The 16,522-nt window shown below is 65.6% G+C and overlaps 3 protein-coding genes across 3 annotated transcripts; 1 reads left to right on the forward strand and 2 right to left on the reverse strand.

The window, feature by feature from the left end:
• Nucleotides 1–112: 112 nt before the first annotated feature.
• Nucleotides 113–3,721, forward strand: TRPT1 (tRNA phosphotransferase 1). Its single transcript, XM_077172522.1, has 7 exons — nucleotides 113–233; nucleotides 775–856; nucleotides 1,533–1,690; nucleotides 2,358–2,532; nucleotides 2,952–3,011; nucleotides 3,119–3,226; nucleotides 3,532–3,721. The coding sequence occupies exons 1-7, from the start codon at nucleotides 177–179 to the stop codon at nucleotides 3,588–3,590; spliced, it is 699 nt and encodes a 232-aa protein (XP_077028637.1). The 5' UTR covers nucleotides 113–176; the 3' UTR covers nucleotides 3,591–3,721.
• A 142-nt stretch (nucleotides 3,722–3,863) lies between these two features.
• LOC129134018 (EH domain-binding protein 1-like protein 1) lies at nucleotides 3,864–13,014 on the reverse strand. Its single transcript, XM_077172427.1, is given in 19 exon segments — nucleotides 3,864–4,080; nucleotides 4,376–4,490; nucleotides 5,043–5,116; nucleotides 5,313–5,412; nucleotides 5,935–6,040; nucleotides 6,456–6,581; nucleotides 6,833–7,367; nucleotides 7,429–7,685; nucleotides 7,768–7,816; nucleotides 8,305–8,320; nucleotides 8,323–8,428; nucleotides 8,810–8,904; nucleotides 9,034–9,397; nucleotides 9,479–9,495; nucleotides 9,679–9,856; nucleotides 10,643–10,696; nucleotides 10,786–10,881; nucleotides 11,953–12,010; nucleotides 12,906–13,014. Coding segments are annotated over 19 exon segments (2,538 nt in total). The 5' UTR covers nucleotides 13,010–13,014; the 3' UTR covers nucleotides 3,864–3,992.
• Nucleotides 13,015–13,886: 872 nt separating this feature from the next.
• Nucleotides 13,887–16,487, reverse strand: ZNRD2 (zinc ribbon domain containing 2). Its single transcript, XM_077172501.1, has 4 exons — nucleotides 16,333–16,487; nucleotides 15,895–16,007; nucleotides 15,708–15,777; nucleotides 13,887–15,079 (listed from the first exon to the last, which is right to left on the reverse strand). Exons 1-4 carry the CDS (start codon nucleotides 16,346–16,348, stop codon nucleotides 14,748–14,750), a joined length of 531 nt encoding a protein of 176 aa, XP_077028616.1. The 5' UTR covers nucleotides 16,349–16,487; the 3' UTR covers nucleotides 13,887–14,747.
• Nucleotides 16,488–16,522: the final 35 nt, after the last annotated feature.

Below are 16,522 nucleotides of genomic sequence, written 5' to 3' on the forward strand. Positions count from 1 at the left end.
CCCCAGACCCGCAACGATCGCGCTTGGTGGAGCCGGCAATCCGTGAGGGGGACACGTGACAGCGCCGGCACGTGGCACGGGGGGCGGAGTCACGCGGCGCCGGAGGGGCGGGGTCATGCGGGGGGCGGGGCCGCGCGGTCACGTGGCGCGGGAGCCGCGCGGTCACGTGGCCCGGCATGGCCGGCGGGGAGGGCGCGAGCGCCGCCCAGCGGCGGCGGCGGCGGAAGGAGGAGGTGGGGAGGGGGCGGGGGGACCCCGAAATTTGGGGAGGGGACCCCAGATTTGGGTTGGGGACACTTCACAGGGGGTGGGGACATGGGGGGGGTCGGGGGGGGACACGGGGGAGAGGTGACAAGGACACCACAAGGAGGGGGGAGACACCGCAAAGAGGGGGGACATGGGAAGGGGAGAGGGCAAGAACCCCAAAAATGGGGGGGGGGGACAAGGACACCGAGCGGGAGGGGGGACCCAAGGGGAAGGACACCCCGTGGGTGAGGGGGGGACACGGGGCCGGGGACATCAAAGTGGGGAGGGGGGAACACGTTGGGGACCCAGAAATGCGCGGGGGGGATTTAGGGGGGGTCCAGGAATTGGGGAAGGGGGAGGTACTGAAGGGGGAGGGGCAATTTGAAGCTTAATTTGGGGAGGGGGTCAAAGATTGGGGGTCTAAGATTGGTGGGGGGGCTGTGGGCTATGCCTAGGGGTGGGTTGGGGTCACCCAGGATGGGTTGGGGGTCTCCGAGGGGGGGTTGGGGTCACCTTGGGCCCCCCCAGGACCCCGGGGTGCGGCTGTCCAAGGCCCTGAGCTACGTCCTGCGCCACGGGGCCGAGGCCGAGGGGCTGCCCATGGGCCCGGGTGCGTGAGACCCCAAAACCCACCCCAAAATCCCCCAAAACCTACCCCAAAATCCCCCAAAACCCACCCCAAAATTCCCCAAAATCTCCCCCCCCCAAACCCACCCCAAAATCTCCCAAAAACCTACCCCAAAATCCTCCAAAACTCACCCCAAAAATACCCCAAAACATTCCTTAAGACACCCCACGAGTCTTTTGGGACCCCCAAAACACCCCCTGGGATACCCCAAATTCTCCGAAATGTTCCTGCGACACCCCAAATCCTTTTAGGACCCCCAAAACACCCCCTGGGATACCCCAAATTCTCCGAAATGTTCCCTGCGACACCCCAAATCCTTTTAGGACCCCCAAAACATCCCCTGTTCCCTGCGACACCCCAAATCCTTTTAGGACCCCCAAAACATCCCCTGGGACACCCCAAATACTCTTTTGGACCCCCCAAAATCCCCAAAATGCCCCCTGGGACACCCCAAATGCCCCTTGGGACACCCCAAATGCCCCTGGGACCCTCCAAATCCTTTTGGGACCGCAAAACACCCACTGAGACCCCTAAAACACCCCCTGGGACGCCCCAAACACCCCCAGGGACGCCCAAACACCCCCAGGGACACCCTAGATCCCCCCTGAGACCCTCCCAAAGGCCCTGACGGGGGTCCCGGGGGGGATTTTGGGCTCAGATGGATTTGTTGAGGTGGGGGCTCTGCTGCGGCTGCGGCGCTTCGCGGGGGTCTCGGAGAGCGACGTGCGCAGGGTGGTGGCCGCTGACCCCAAGGGTCGCTTCACCCTCCGGCCGGACCCCCTGAGGGTCAGGGCCAACCAGGGGCACTCCCTGCCGGTGAGGGGGGGTCCCCGAGGGGTCTGGGGGGTCCGCGAGGGTTTGGGGGGCTGGAGAGGGCATTTGGGGGGGTCTATGGGGGATTTTGGGGGATTTACGGGGCATTTTGGGGGGTCCCGAGGGGTCTAGGGGTGTCCCTGAGGGGTCTGGGGGATCCTCGAGGGGTTTCGGGGGGCTGGAGAGGGCATTTGGGGGGGTTATTGGGGATTTTGGGGAGTTTATGGGGGACTCGGGGGACTGGAAAAGGGATTTGAGGAATTGATGGGGGATTTTGGGGGTCTCTGAGAGGGCTGGGGGATCTGGAGAGGAGTTTCGGCCATCCCGGGTGGGATTTGTGGAATTTTGGGTGGGATTTTGGGTGTCTCGAGGAAAATTTTGGGAAGCCTGGGTTGGATTTTGAGGATCTGCGTGGGATTTTGGAGGTCCCGGGTTGGACTTTGGAGGTCCCGGGTTGGATTTTGGAGATCCGGGGCGGGATTTTAGAGATCTGGGTGGGGTTTTGGGATCCGGGGTTGGATTTAGGGGATCCGGGGTTGGATTTTGGAGATCCGGGGCGGGATTTTAGAGATCTGGGTGGGATTTTGGGGATCCGGGGTTGGATTTTGGGGATCCGGGGTTGGATTTTGGGGGTCTCAGCTGCTCCGGGGGGCGCGTCCGGGGGTCGCAGGTGCCGGATCTGGAGCTGACGCCCCTGCGCACCCCCGAGGCGCTGCCCCCGACCCTCGCCCACGGCACCCGGCGCCGCCTGTGGGGCCCGATCCGGGCGGGGGGGCTGCGCCCCATGGGGCGGCAACACCTGCACCTGGCGGGGGGGCTGCCGGGGGACCCCGGCGTGCGCAGCGGTGAGTGACCCCCCCCCCCCCAAAAAAAACCTCCCCCGGGACACCCCAAAAACCCCCGAGACCCCCAAACCCCGCAGAGACCCCGCACTCACCTGGCGGGGTGGACCCTGATGTGCGACCCCTCCCCAAAAAGAACCCGGGGCACCCCCAGAAATTCCCCAAGACTCAGCAGGGCCCCCCTAAACCCCTCAAGAACCCCCCCCGCCAAAGCTCCCAAACCTCTTTGGCACCCCCAAATCCTTCCTGAAGCCTCCCCAAATCCCTTTCTAGAACCCCTCAAACACCTCAAATCCTCCTCCAGACCCCCAAACCTTCCCCCTGAAGCCCCCCAGATCCTCACAAAGCCCCTCAGGACCCCCCAAATCCCCTCAGGACCCCCCAAAACCGCCCAGGAGCCCCCAAAATCCCCCTCCCCACAGGGATGAGGTCGGACTCGGAGATCGCCATCATCATCGACGGCCCCCGGGCGCTGGCGGGTGAGGGAGGGTCCGGATTTTTGGGGGTGTTCCCGATATTTGGGGGGGTCCCCGATGTTTGGGGGTCCCCCCCGATGTCCGTGTGACCCCCCCGACCCCTCCCCACAGACGGGATCCCTTTTTTCGCTCGGTCAATGGGGTGATCCTGACGCCGGGGGACGCCCAGGGCCGGATCCCCCCCAAATATTTCCTGCGTGTTCTGCAGCTGCGGCCGCACCGTGAGAGAGGGGGGGACCCCAAAATTGGGGGGTGGGGGGGATTGGGGGAGACCCAAAATTTGGGGGTCAAAGGGTTTGGGGGGATTATTCAGGAATTTGGGGAGGGATCCCGAAATTGGGGGTCTGGGGAGGTCGGGGATTTGAGGGGGACCCCAAAACTGGGGGAATTGGGGGGGCTGAGGGGGTTTTGGGTGGAGTCAGGGTTTGGGGGGGTTTTGGGGGGTCTGGGGTTGGGAGTGGGGGGGTCAGGGGTTTGGGGGGGTATCTCGTTGCCATGGCAACAGCTCCTCTATTCCCCCCCCCAGGGTGTGAACTGCCCCTGGACGGACCCTGGGACGAGGGAGGGGGAGAGACCCCCGGATGAGGATTTGGGGGGGGTCTGAGCCCCCTCCTCCCACTGCACAAGGATTTGGGGGTCCGACCTCTCCCCCCATAAGGATTTGGGGGGGTCTGAGCCCCTCAGACCTCCCAGACCCAAATAAAACCCCCCTGAGCACCACAAGAGTCTCATGGAGGGGCAGAGCTCAAACCCCCCCCCCCCCCCAAAATAACACCCGGGGGGACCCAGGACCCCCCAATCCCTCCCAATCCCTCCCAGTCCATCCCAGTCCATCCCAGTCCATCCCAGTTTCCCCAATTGGATTTCACACAGAAATTCTCCTTTATTGCCGCATCCACCCGGATCTGGGGGGTCCCGGGGGAGGAAGGGGGGGTCCCGGCGGATGTTGGGGGTCCCGGGGATTTTGGGGGTTCCCGGGGGGGTCCCTCAGCAGATCCCGCACGTTTCCCTGCGGCCGAAGCGGCGCCGCCGGGGCTCGAGGCTCCGCCGCAGCTCCTCATCCTCCTCCAGCGCCCTGCGGGGGTCGGGGGGCGTCGGGCAGGGGGGACCCCCAAAAAACCCCCCGGGACCCCCCCAGGATCCCCCCGACCCCTCCGCATCCACCTCAAGACCCCGGACAGCCCCAAAGCCCCCCCAGGAGCTCCCCGGGCCACCCATGAACCCCCCAAACCCCTCCCAAACCCGCCGAGACCCCTCCCCGCTGTCCCCACACTGTCCCCACGCTGTCCCCCCGGTGTCCCCATGGTGTCCCCACGCTGTCCCCCCGCTGTCCCCACGCTGTCCCCACGCTGTCCCCACGCTGTCCCCACCTGCTCTCGCGGCGGTGCCGGTCCTGCACGAGCCGGTCCCGCCGGTTCACCAGTGCCACCAGTTCCTCCAGTAAGAGCTGCTCGCGCTCGCGCTGCGCCGGCGGCTTCTGCCACTCTGGGGGGGTCCCCAAATGTCCCCAAAAGGTCCCCAAATGTCCCTCAAAAGGTCCCCAAAAGGTCCCCAAAGCTCTTTGTCCTCCTCTCCCATTGCCTCCGTCTGTGCCAGGCACCCGCCGTGTTCATGTCCCCAAATGTCCCCAAGCGTTCCCAATGTCCCCCTGTCCCCTCCGATGTCCCCACCGTGTCCTACCCCCAACCCCAGTGTCCCCAAATGTCCCCCTGTCCCGCCCGATGTCCCCACCGTGTCCTACCCCCAACCCCAGTGTCCCCAAATGTCCTCCTGCCATCCCCAATGTCCCCATCCCACCCTTTGGCCCTGATGTCCCCCCATCCTCTCCTATCCCCGATGTGTCCACAATGTCCCCATCATGTACCCAATGTCCCCGGTGTCCCCTCAATGTCCCCCCCAATGTCCTCTCAATGCCCCACTGGCCCCCTGTTCCAAATATCCCCAGTGTCCCCCCAATGTCCCCAGTGTCCCCCCTGTCCCCAGTGTCCCCTCGATGTCCCAATGTCCCCCCTGTCCCCGATGTCCCCATTGTCACACCCTCTGTCCCCAGCAGCCCCCGCAGCTCCCGGCTCAGCAGCTCAAAGCGCCGCTCCAGGTCCCGCTCCTGCGCCCTGCGGGTGACACGAGGGGACACAAAAAGGGACAAAAGGGACAAGGAGGTGTCACCGGGGCTGGCAGAGCCCCCCCTGCAGTGTCCCGGACACTGGAGCACGGGGGGGGGGCACAGGGAGGGGACACGGGGGGAGGGTGGCGATGTCCCCGCGGTGTCACCGCGATGTCCCCGCGGTGTCGCCGCTGTCCCCTCACAGCAGCTGCAGCTGGTCCTGGCGCCGCACCAGCAAATTCCGCTGCTGCACCAGCGAGAACCAGGCCCGGAGCAGCCGCTCCTCGCGGGCGGGGTCCGCGCCTGGGGACACGGGGACAGCGGGGACGTTGGGGACATTGGGGACGTTGAGCGGACATCGGGGGATTGGGGATATTGGGGATACTGGGGGATATTGGGGCATTGGGGACATTGGGGACAGTGGGGACATCAGGACATTGAAGACAGCGAGACATTGGGGACATCGGGGGGATTGGGGACATCGGGACAATGGGGACATTGGGGGATATTGAGGACATCAGGGCACACAGGGAAATTGGGGACATCAGGAGGACATGAGGGACATTGTGGGCCACGTGCCCCCAATGTTTCAACATCCCCATGATGTCCCCTGCTGTCCCCGTGATGTCCCCATGATGTCCCCCTGGTGTCCCCATGATGTCCCTTTGGTGTCCCCATGACGTCCCCTGCTGTCCCTCTTTTGCCCTTTTCTCAATGCCCGGTGTCCCCAATGCCCCCTTTTTGTCCTCATAACCCCTGTCCCCAACATCCCCCTGTCCCCCCACTGTCCCCCAGTGTCCCCAATGTCCCCCTGTGTCCCCTCACCGCTGTCCATCAGCTCCCGCAGTTCCCGCTCCAGCGCCGGGGCCTGAGAGTCCAACCGGGCCTGCTCCTGCTCCAGGGCCAGCAGCTCGGCTGCCACCCACTGTCCCTGTCACCGTGGGGACATCGGGGTCACCCCTGTGCCACCCCTGTGCCACCCCGGTGCCACCCCTGTGCCACCTGTGGCTGTCCCTGCCCCTCCCGCAATGTCCCCATTGTCCCCAAGGTCCCTCCCGTGTCCCCAGTGGTGTCCCCAATGTCCCCCTCTATTGTCCCCATGTCCCCCGCATTGTCCCCAATGTCCCCCTCTATTGTCCCCATGTCCCCCCCCATTGTCCCCAGTGTCCCCCTCTATTGTCCCCATGTCCCCCCCCATTGTCCCCAAGGTCCCCCCCCGTGTCCCCAGTGGTGTCCCCAGTGTCCCCCTCTATTGTCCCCATGTTCCCCCCCATTGTCCCCAAGGTCCCCCCCGTGTCCCCAGTGTCCCCCTCTATTGTCCCCATGTCCCCCCCCGTGTCCCTTACCCCGCTCTCCTCCTCGGGGGTCTCCGGGGGCTCCCTGGGGGTCTCTGGGGGGGGACACGGGGGTGACCCCGACTCCCCCCTGGGCTCACCGGAGGGGGGAGGGGCGGGGGGGGTTCCGACGTCACCCTGGGGACAGAGGGGGGGTCAGGAGGGGTCAGGGGGGGTCGGGGGGGGATTTTGGGGCTCGTCTCTGGTGGGGGGAGGGGTCTCACCTTTGGGGGGGGTCCCGCAGGCGGGGGAAGCTCCTGGAGCGGGGGGGGGGGCGTGGGGAGACCCCTCCCCACCCCCGCGGGCCGGGGGGGGCGGGGGGGGGACTCCGGCACAGCCGCCCCCTCCCCAAATGCTGGGGGGGGGTCCTGGGGGGGCTCCCCCTCAACGGGGCCGAGCTGGGGGTCCCGGGGGGGGCTCCCCCCCTCCTGCAGAGTCTCAGTTTGGGGGTCCCGGCGGGGGCTGGGCAGGGGCCGCCCCTCGGCTCTGGCAGGGGGGGGGTCCTGGGGGGGCTCCCCCTCCATGGGGGGGTCTGGGGGCGCTCCCCCCTCGGTGGGGCCGCGCTGGGGGGGGTCTGGGGGGGTCTCCCCCTGCTCAGTGTCCGTCTGGGGGGGCTCTGGGGGGGCCTCTTGGGGCCCCCCCTCAGTGACGCTGATTTGGGGTTCTGGGGGGGGCCCGGTTGGGGTCTCTGGGGGGGTCTGGGGGTCCCGGGGGGGCTCTTGGGGCTCCTCCTCAATGGAGCCGCTCTGGGGGGTCGGGGGGGTCCCCGAGGGCGTCCTTTGGGGCCCCCCCTCGATGACGTCACTCCGGGAACCTGGGGGGGTCCCCGGGGGGGTCGCTTGGGGTCCCCCCTCGATGACGTCACTCGGAGAGTCCGGGGGGGTCCCCGGGGGGGTCGTTTGGGGCCCCCTCTCTGTGACGTAACTCTGGGAATATGGGGGGGTCCCCGGGGGGGTCGTTTGGGGTCCCCCCTCGATGACGTCACTCTGAGAGTCCGGGGGGGTCTCCAGGGGGTCCTTTGGGGCCCCCCCTCGATGACTTCACTCGGTGACTCCGGGGGTCTCCCCCCTCGATGGAGCCGCTCCGGGGGTCCGGGGGTGTCCCCGGGGGGGTCCCCGGGGGGGTCCCCAGGAGCGCCCGGACCTGGCTGAGGAAGGTCATGACCCCCAGGCTGTCGGGGGTCTCCATGTCCGAGGGGTCCAGGAGCCGCGGGACCCCCAGGGCCGCGAAGGCATCGAAGGCCTGGGGGGGGGAGGGGGGGGTCAAGGTGGGGGGGGACCCCCAAGCTTGGAGCCCCCCCGGGCCCCCAGCCCCCCCCACGCACCCGTTTGTTGTTGGCCCGGTGGTCCCGGGGGTCCAGAGCGTGGAAATCACTGCGGGGGGAGGGCATGGGGGGGGGGGGGCTTTGGTCACTGCGGGGGTCCCCAAGTGACCCCAACCCCCCCCCCCCCACCACCAAAAGGGTCCCCCCAACATCCCAGGGGTGCTGTGACCCCCCCATCCATGGGTGCCCCACCCGAATTGCTTCTCAACCCCCCTCCCCCAAATAAATCCCCCAGGACCCCCCAAACCCCCCAGGACAACCCCCAAGGAACCCCCCAAACCCTCCACAATCCCCCCCCATGTCCCCCACAAACCCTCCAGGACCCACCTGTGACCCCCCCAAATCCCCCAGGACCTCCCAGGGCCCCATAAACCCCCCAGGATCCAACTGTGACCCCCCAAACCCCCCAGGACCCCCCAAAACCCCTCATGTGCCCCCCAAACCCCCTCCCGTACCCTCCTGCCCCCCCCCGGGTGCCCCCCAGCCCCTCTCCCCCCCCGCGCCCCCCCCTCACATCTCTCGGGTCTCAGGCGGTGCAGGAGGGCGCAGAACCCAACCCGCTGCTCCAGGAGCCCCCGAAATCGGTGATGGAGACCCCCGGGTACCCGGCCGTGACCCCCCGGCACCAGGCCAGGAGCGCCCCGCGACCCCCGGGGGGGTCCTGGGGGGGCACGGGGGGGGGTCAGCACAGAGAGACCCCCCCAAAACCCAGAGACCCCCCAGAACCCAGAGCCCCCCCCCCCCAGCATCCAGAGACCCTCCCAATACAGAGAGACCCCCCCAGACCCAAAATGGGGGGAACAGAACAGCCCCAAACACCCCCCCCCACCCCCATGGGACCCCCCCCCCCTTTATGGGGACCCCTCCTCACCCAGCACCCCAAGACCCCCCAGGGGGGGCACAGCACCCCCAAAGCTCTGAGACCCCCCCAGACCCAAAATGGGGGGGACAGAAGAGCCCCAAACACCCCCCCACACCCCCATGGGACCCCCCCCTCCATTCAGGGGGTCCCCAAATTCCTCCCCCCCCCCCCCCCACTCACCGCGGTCATTTCAGGGGGGGTCTCTGGGTCCCCCCCCGGCTCTGGGGGGTCCCTCTGTGTCCCCCAATTGGGGGGGTCCCCTCTGGGGGGGGGCGCTGGGGGGGGAGGAGAGGCCGGTCAGGGACCCCCCCCCCTCAATCCAGGGACAGCCCCGGCATTGGGGGGACACGGGGGGGGTGTTGGGGACACATAGGGGACACCTTGGGGACACCTTGGGGACTCACCTCGGGACACGGGGGGGGCGCCCCCCGCCCTGTGCGCCCCCCCATCCTCGGGGTCACTCTCGAAGTCCCCCAGGTCAGCCACGTCCCCGGGGGGGCTCAGGCTGGTGACGCTCTGCATGTCCTCGTCCTGGGGGGGGGACAGGGTCACCAGGGGCGTCCCCAAGGGGTCCCCAAGGCCCCCCCCAGCCCCCATGGGGACCCTCCCTGGACACCAAATGGCCCCAAAGTCCCTCAGTGTCCCCAAGATCACCCCCGCAATGACGCCAAAGTTACTGTGTCCTCTCAATGTCCCCGATGTCCCTTTGATGTCCCCAATGTCCTCCCAGTGTCCCCAATGTCCCCATGATGTACCAAATGTCCCCAATGTCCCTTCGATGTCCCCATTTCCCCAATGTCCCCACGATGTCCTGACTGTCCCCCCAATGTCCCAGCAGCGTCCCCTGACCCTGATGTCCCCAATCCCTCAATGTCCCCAATCCCTCAATGTCCCTTCAATGTCCCCAGTGTCCCCAATCCCCATTGTCTCTTTGATGTCCCCATTCCCCCAATGTCCCCTCAATGTCCCAAATCCCCCAATGTCCCCACAATGTCCCCAATGTCCCCATGATGTCCCCAATGTCCCCCTGTCCCCAGTGTCCCCAGAGCCGTACGTGGGGTGTCCCTCCATCAGGACGAGCCCGCGCAGCCGCAGCCTCAGCGTGGCCGTTGTCACCTTGCGGGTCCGGGGGCGCAGGGACAGGGACAGGGGGGTGTCCCCGACCCCTGCCAGGCGCCCCAGCTCCAGCGGGGCCGCGGCCACCACCGAGCGCCGGCCCCGGGACTCCTGCGGGGACACCGGGGACAGCTGGGGACACCTGGGGACACCGGGGACAGCTGGGGACAGCTGGGGACACCGGGGACACCTGGGGACACCATGGGTCAGGGGCACAGGGACAGCTGGGGACACTGGGGACAGCTGGGGACACCTGGGGACACCGGGGACAGCTGGGGACAGCTGGGGACACCGGGGACACCTGGGGACACCATGGGTCAGGGGCACGGGGACACCTGGGGACACCGGGGACAGCTGGGGACACCGGGGACAGCTGGGTACACCATGGGTCAGGGGCACAGGGACACCTGGGGACACCGGGGACAGCTGGGGACACCACGGGTCAGGGGCACGGAGACACCTGGGGACACCCAGGGAACAGCCAGGGGACACCCAGAGGATGCCCAAGGACACCCAGGGGCACCCAGGGACACCCAGGGGACACCTGGGGACACCCAGGGGATACCCAAGGGACACCTGGGGACCCCAGTGTCAGCCACCCCAGGGGACCCTGATGCCACCCCTGTGCCACCCAATGACCCCCAGGGGACCCCGATGTCACTGAGGGACCCCCAGGTACCCCCAGGGCACCCCAATATCCCCCACCCAAAGGGACCCCGATGTCACCCCAGGGTCACCCAGGGGACCCACAGGGACCCCCCGGCTTCTCCCCCATTGTTCCTGTTGTGCCCCCCCCCGTTTTTGAGGTGCCCCCCCCGTTTTTGGGGTGGCCCCGCCCTCCCTGCCCCCATTTTTGGGGTCCCCTCCCCGTTTTTGGGGTGGCCCCGCCCCCCTCACGTTGACCACGAGGAAGTTCCAGGTTTTGTCATCGAAGGCGGCGGCCTGGGGGTCCTGGGGGGGGCACGGGGGGGTCACTGGGGGTCGGGGACACCCCAGGGTGGGTTTGGGGACACGGGGGGGGCCGGGGGGGTCACACGTACCCGGTACAGGGTCACGACCACCTCGAGGGTCTCGGGCACCACCCACACCACCATCCCCCGCCGCGGGTCCTGGATGCCCGGCTGCCACCTGCGGGGCTGCACCCCCTGTCAGGGACCCCCAAAACCAACCCTGACCCCCCAAAACCAACCCTGATACCCCAAAACCAACCCTGACCCCCTGGGACCCCCCCCAAACCAACCCTGATACCCCCAAACCAACCCTGATCCCCCAAAACCAACCCTGACCCCCCAAACCAACCCTGATCCCCCAAAACCAACTCTGACCCCCAAAACCATCCCTGACCCCCCAAAACCAACCCTGACCCCCCAAAACCAACCCTGACCCCCCAAACCATCCCTGACCCCCCGGCTGCCACCTGCGGGGCTGCACGCCCTGTCAGGGACCCCAAAACCAACCCTGACCCCCCAAAACCATCCCTGACCCCCCAAAACCAACCCTGACCCCCCCAAACCATCCCTGATCCCCCTGCTGCCACCTGCGGGGCTGCACCCCCTGTCAGGGACCCCCAAAACCAACCCTGACCCCCCAAAACCATCCCTGACCCCCCAAAACCAACCCTGACCCCCCGGCTGCCACCTGCGGGGCTGCACGCCCTGTGAGGGACCCCCAAAACCAACCCTGACCCCCCAAAACCAACCCTGATACCCCCAAACCAACCCTGACCCCCCAAAACCAACCCTGATACCCCCAAAACCAACCCTGATACCCCCAAACCAACCCTGACCCCCCAAAACCAACCCTGACCCCCCCCAAACCATCCCTGACACCCCCTGCTGCCACCTGCGGGGCTGCACCCCCTGTCAGGGACCCCCAAAACCAACCGAGACCCCCCAAAACCATCCCTGACCCCCCCAAACCAACCCTGAACCCCCCAAAACCAACCCTGACCCCCCAACTCCCACCTGCAGGGCTGCACCCCCCCATCAGAGACCCCCAAACCCACCAGGACCCCCCCAAAACCCCCAGGAACCCCCACCTCCCCCCCGGGACCCTCCAAACCCCCCCAAACCCATCCTAAACCCCCCAAACCCACCAGGACCCCCCCAAACCCCCCAAGGACGCCCCCAAACCCCCCCAAGGATGCCCCAAACCCCCCAAATCCCCCCTGGAACCCCAAATCCCCCCCCGGGACCCCCCCCCCTCACCTTGGAGCAGACCCTGCGGTGCCGCCGGCTCCACACCACGGTCAGGCGGTCGGGGGTCCTGGGGGGGGGGGGGCGGGGGGCAAAGGGGGGGGGGTCAGGACCCCCCCTGGGGACCCCCAAACCAACCCCCCCCAAACCAACCCCGCCCCCCTCCCCAAACCCACCCCCCCCTCCCCAGGGCCCCCCCAAACTGACCCCCCCAAACCTCCCCCCACTCCGAAACCCCAAAATTGACGCCCCCTCCCCAAACCCCCCCCAAAACACCCAAATCTGCCCCCTCCCCCCCCCTCGGGACCCCCAAAACGCGGCCCCTCCCCTCCCCCACCCACCGAGGGGGGGTCGCGGCTAAATTTGGGATTTGGGGCCGGGGGGGGAAACCGGACACCCCCGGGGGGGGAGGGGAGGGGGGATTCGCCCCCCCCCCCGGGGTTATTTTTAGCCCGGCCCCATTTATGGAGATTTTAAACTCAAAATGAACCCGCGGGGGGGAAATTTTGGGGGGGCTTTGGTGGTTTTTGGGTGTCCTGGGGGAGGGGGGGGGAATCGTTGATTTTAGGGGTCCTGGGGGGGGGGTTTAGGGGGGTCTCAGGGGATTGGGGGGGTCCCGTGGGGTTTTTTTGAGGGGGTCCCATGAATTTGAGGGGAACCTCGGAAGATTTGGGAATTCGACGGGATTTTGGGGGGGTTCCCGAAGGATTTGGGAACTCTCACAGATTTTTTGGGGCTCCCGAAGGATTTGGGAATTCCCACGGACTTTGTGGGGGGCTCCGGGGGGATTTGGGGGTGTCCCGGGGGGGCTCCCGTGGCTTTTTTGGGCGGGAATCCCACGAATTTGGGGGGAATCCCGGTAGATCTGGGAACTCCCACGGACTTTGGGGGGGTCCCGGGAGGTCGGGGGGGTCCGGGGGGATTTGGGGGTGTCCGGGGGGGTTGGGGGGGGGGGGGTCACTCACCAGCTGCCCCCCCCCTCCACCAGCAGCTCCTCCAGGGTGGCCTCGAAGCGAACCTTGGCCGCTCGCTTCCCCGCGCGCTGCAGCCGCTTCCAGACGCTCCCCATGGACCCCCCGGGACCCCCCCAAAAAAAACCAAAAAAACAAAAAAAAAACCCAAAAAAAACCCCGGGGGTCCCCAAAGCCGCCACGGCCCCTCCCCCTCTCGTGACACACCCCTCCCCCCAGGCCCTGCAGGGATCGCGATCTGTCGCGACAGCTCCGCACCCCCCCCCCCCATCGCCCCCCCCAAACCCGGCCCCGCCCGCGGGAAACCGGAGAGGGGGAGGGGGGGAGGGGCGGCCCCTCCCCCACCCCCCCGTGCGGCCCCTCCCCCCCCGAGAGGATTTGGGGGCGGTTTTGGGGTCAGATCCGGGAGTTTGGGGGTTGGGGGTTGGGTTTGGCTCCGATTTTGGCACCGAATCGACAAAGCCCAAATCCCTTTGACAGAAAATCCCTTTTATAATCAAATGATATCAAACCCTTTTATACCCAATTTACTTTATATCAAATCCCTTTTATACAAAACTTAGTTTATATCAAATTTACTATATATCAAATCCTTTTTATATTGAACTCTTTTATATCTAATTTATTTCTACCAGATCCTTCGATAGCAAATCCCTTTATACCAAATTTATATATATCAAATTTATTTGATATCAAATCCCTTTTATACCAGATTATTTTCTAAAAAGTCTATTTTATATCAAACCCTTTATCCCAAATTCATTTTATATCAAATCCTTTTATACGAAATCCCTTTTGTATCAAATTCTTTTATATAAAATTTGTTTTATACCAAACCCTTTGTCCCAAATTCACTTTACAGCAAACCCTTTAATACGAAATCCCTTTTATACCGAATAATTTTCTATAAAATCCCTTTTACACCAAAACCTTTACCCCAAATTAATTTTACACCAAACTCCATTTCACACCAAATCCTTTTATACCATATAAATCCATTTAATATCAAACCCTTTATCCCAAATCCATTTTATATCAAACCCCTTTCACACCAAACCCTTTAATACAAAATCCCTTTTATACCAAGTTCTTTTCTATAAAGCCCCTTTCACACCAAACCCTTCATCCCAAACCCCTTTCTATATCAAATCATTTTACATAAAACCCCATTTATACCAAACCCTTTTATATAAAATTTATTTTACATCCATCACTTTTAAAGCTCCATTACACACCAAACCTGGGGGTTCAATCCTGAGCCGTGTCCTGGGGGGGTCTCAGTGTCCTGGGGGGGGTCTCAGGGTCCTGGGGGTCTCAGTGTCCTGGGGGGGGTCTCAGGGTGTCCCAGGGGAGTCCCGGGGTGGCTCCTGGGGGTCTCAGGGTACCCTGGGGTGGCTCCTGGGGGTCTCAGAGTGGCCTAGGGGGGTCCGGGATGGCACCCGGGGGTCTCAGGGAGTCCCGGGGGAGTCTTGGGGTGGTTCTGGGGTCTCAGGGTGCCCTGGGGTGGCTCCCGGGGGTCTCAGAATGTCCTGGGAGGGTCTCAGAGTGCCCTGGGTGTATCAGGGAGTCCTGGGGGGGTCCCAGAGTGGCTCCCAGGGCTCTCAGGGTGTCCCAGGGGAGTCTTGGGGTGGTTCCGGGGCTCTCAGGGTGCCCCGGGGCGGCTCCCGAGGGTCTCAGATTGAGCTGGGGGGGTCCAGGGTGGCTCCCGGGGGTCTCAGGGTGCCCTGGGATGGTTCCGGGGGTCTCAGGGTGCCCTGGGGTGGCTCCCGGGGGTCTCAGGGTGCCCTGGGATGGTTCCGGGGCTCTCAGGGTGCCCTGGGGTGGCTCCCGGGGGTCTCAGAATGTCTCAAACTGCCCCGGGGGGGGTCCGGGGTGGCTCCCGGGGGGCTCCAGGTCCCGCAGCCCCCGCAGGGCCAGGGCGCAGTCCCGCACCAGGCGGCAGAGGCGGGCGCTGCCCTCCACGGAGCCGCTGCGGGGCAGCTCCCGAGCGGCCCAGAGCAGCTTCTGCAGCAGCGCCGCCCGCGCCGCCGCCACCGCGGCTCCGGTGCCGTCATCGGCGCCGGGATCGGCCCCGGGAGGCTCCGGGGCGGCGGGGGGGGAGCCCCGGAACGCGGCGGCCGCGCCCTCGCAGCGCTCGGGGCGGGGAGGGCCGGGGGGGGGGGCGGCAGCTGGGGGAGGGGAGGGAGGGGGTTAAGGTGGGGAGGGCACAAAGTTTGGGGTCCTCCCACCCCCCCAAAATCCGTTCAGGTCCAAAATTCCTAAAAATTTCCAGCCCCTCCCTCAAATTCTGACAGCACCGTCCTTCATTCCCAGCCCGTCCCCCCCCTCTAATTCCACATCCTCCAAAATACCCAATTTTCCCTCCAAAAATCTCCAATTCACCCCCTCCCAATTCCCTAATTCCGCCCCCAAAATCTCCAATTCACCCCACCCAAAATCCCCAATCCTCACCCACACAAAATCCCCAAATCTCCCCCTCCCAAATCCTCCCACTTCGGTCCCAATCCCATCCCTCAAAATTCCCAATTCTCCACCACCCAATATCCCAAATCCCCCCCTCCCCAAAATCCCCAATTTCCACCCCAAAAATCCCCAGTTCCCCATCCCTCAAAATCCCAAATTCCCACCCCAAAAATCCCAAATACCTCTCCTCCAAATCCCCAAATCCCCCCTCCCCGAAATCCCCAATGCCCCCACCCCAAATTCCCCAATTTTCTCCCCCCAAATTCCCCCTTTCCTCCCAAATTTCTCGTTTTCCCCCCAAATTTCCCGTTTTTCCCCCAAATCCTCCCGTACCGTGTCCCCCCTCGGGGTCCTGGCAGCTCACGCACAGCAGCCGCTGCTCCTTGTCCTGCAGCAGAATCGTCTGGGGGGGGGGGGGACGGGACACGGGGGAGTCACGGGGGACCGGGACCCCTCCCCCACCCCCCTCCGGTACCCCCCAATTCCCGGGGGGGTCCCGGTGCTCCCCCCCCCCGCTCACCCCGCACTCCGGGCAGGAGCTCCCCAGCATTCGGTACCCCCGGAGCAGCAGCGCCCCCATGGCCCGGCTCGCCCGGTCCAGCCGCTCCCGCCGCGCCTCGGCCTCGTCCGTGCCTGGGAGCGGGGGGGGACCCGGTTACCGGGGGGAGGCGGTCCCGGTTACCGGAGGGGTCCCAAACCGCGGCTGAAGGGGGACTGGGATGAGCTGGGGGGGACTCGGAGAGGCGGGAAGGGGCCCTGGGGGGTCGCAGGGCGGCCCCGGGATGGCGGGCGGGGGTCCCCGGGAAGGTCCCGGTGGTGGCGGGGGAGGTTCCAGGGAGGATCCTCAAGGCTCGAGGCGGTCCCGGTGGCGGGTGGGGGTTCCGGGGTGGCTCCCGGTGGTGAGGGAGGGTCCCGGGGGGGATCCGCGGCCCGGGGGGGGGTCCCGCCGGTGCCTCACCCCCGTTCAGCGCCATGATGGTCGCTGCGAGACGGTGTCGCGGAGGAAGTGACGTAACAGAACACGCAAGTTCGGGCGGAAACAGTGACACGAATTTGTGAAATAAGTTCCGGGCGACAAAATAAGACCCACGGTCAGTGACTGAAATGGGGTCGGGTCCCCCTTGCGGCGTAAATTTGCATACCCCGCC

The sequence above is a fragment of the Agelaius phoeniceus genome, chromosome 38 (assembly GCF_051311805.1).
Source record: "Agelaius phoeniceus isolate bAgePho1 chromosome 38, bAgePho1.hap1, whole genome shotgun sequence".
Taxonomy (NCBI): Eukaryota; Metazoa; Chordata; class Aves; order Passeriformes; family Icteridae; genus Agelaius; species Agelaius phoeniceus.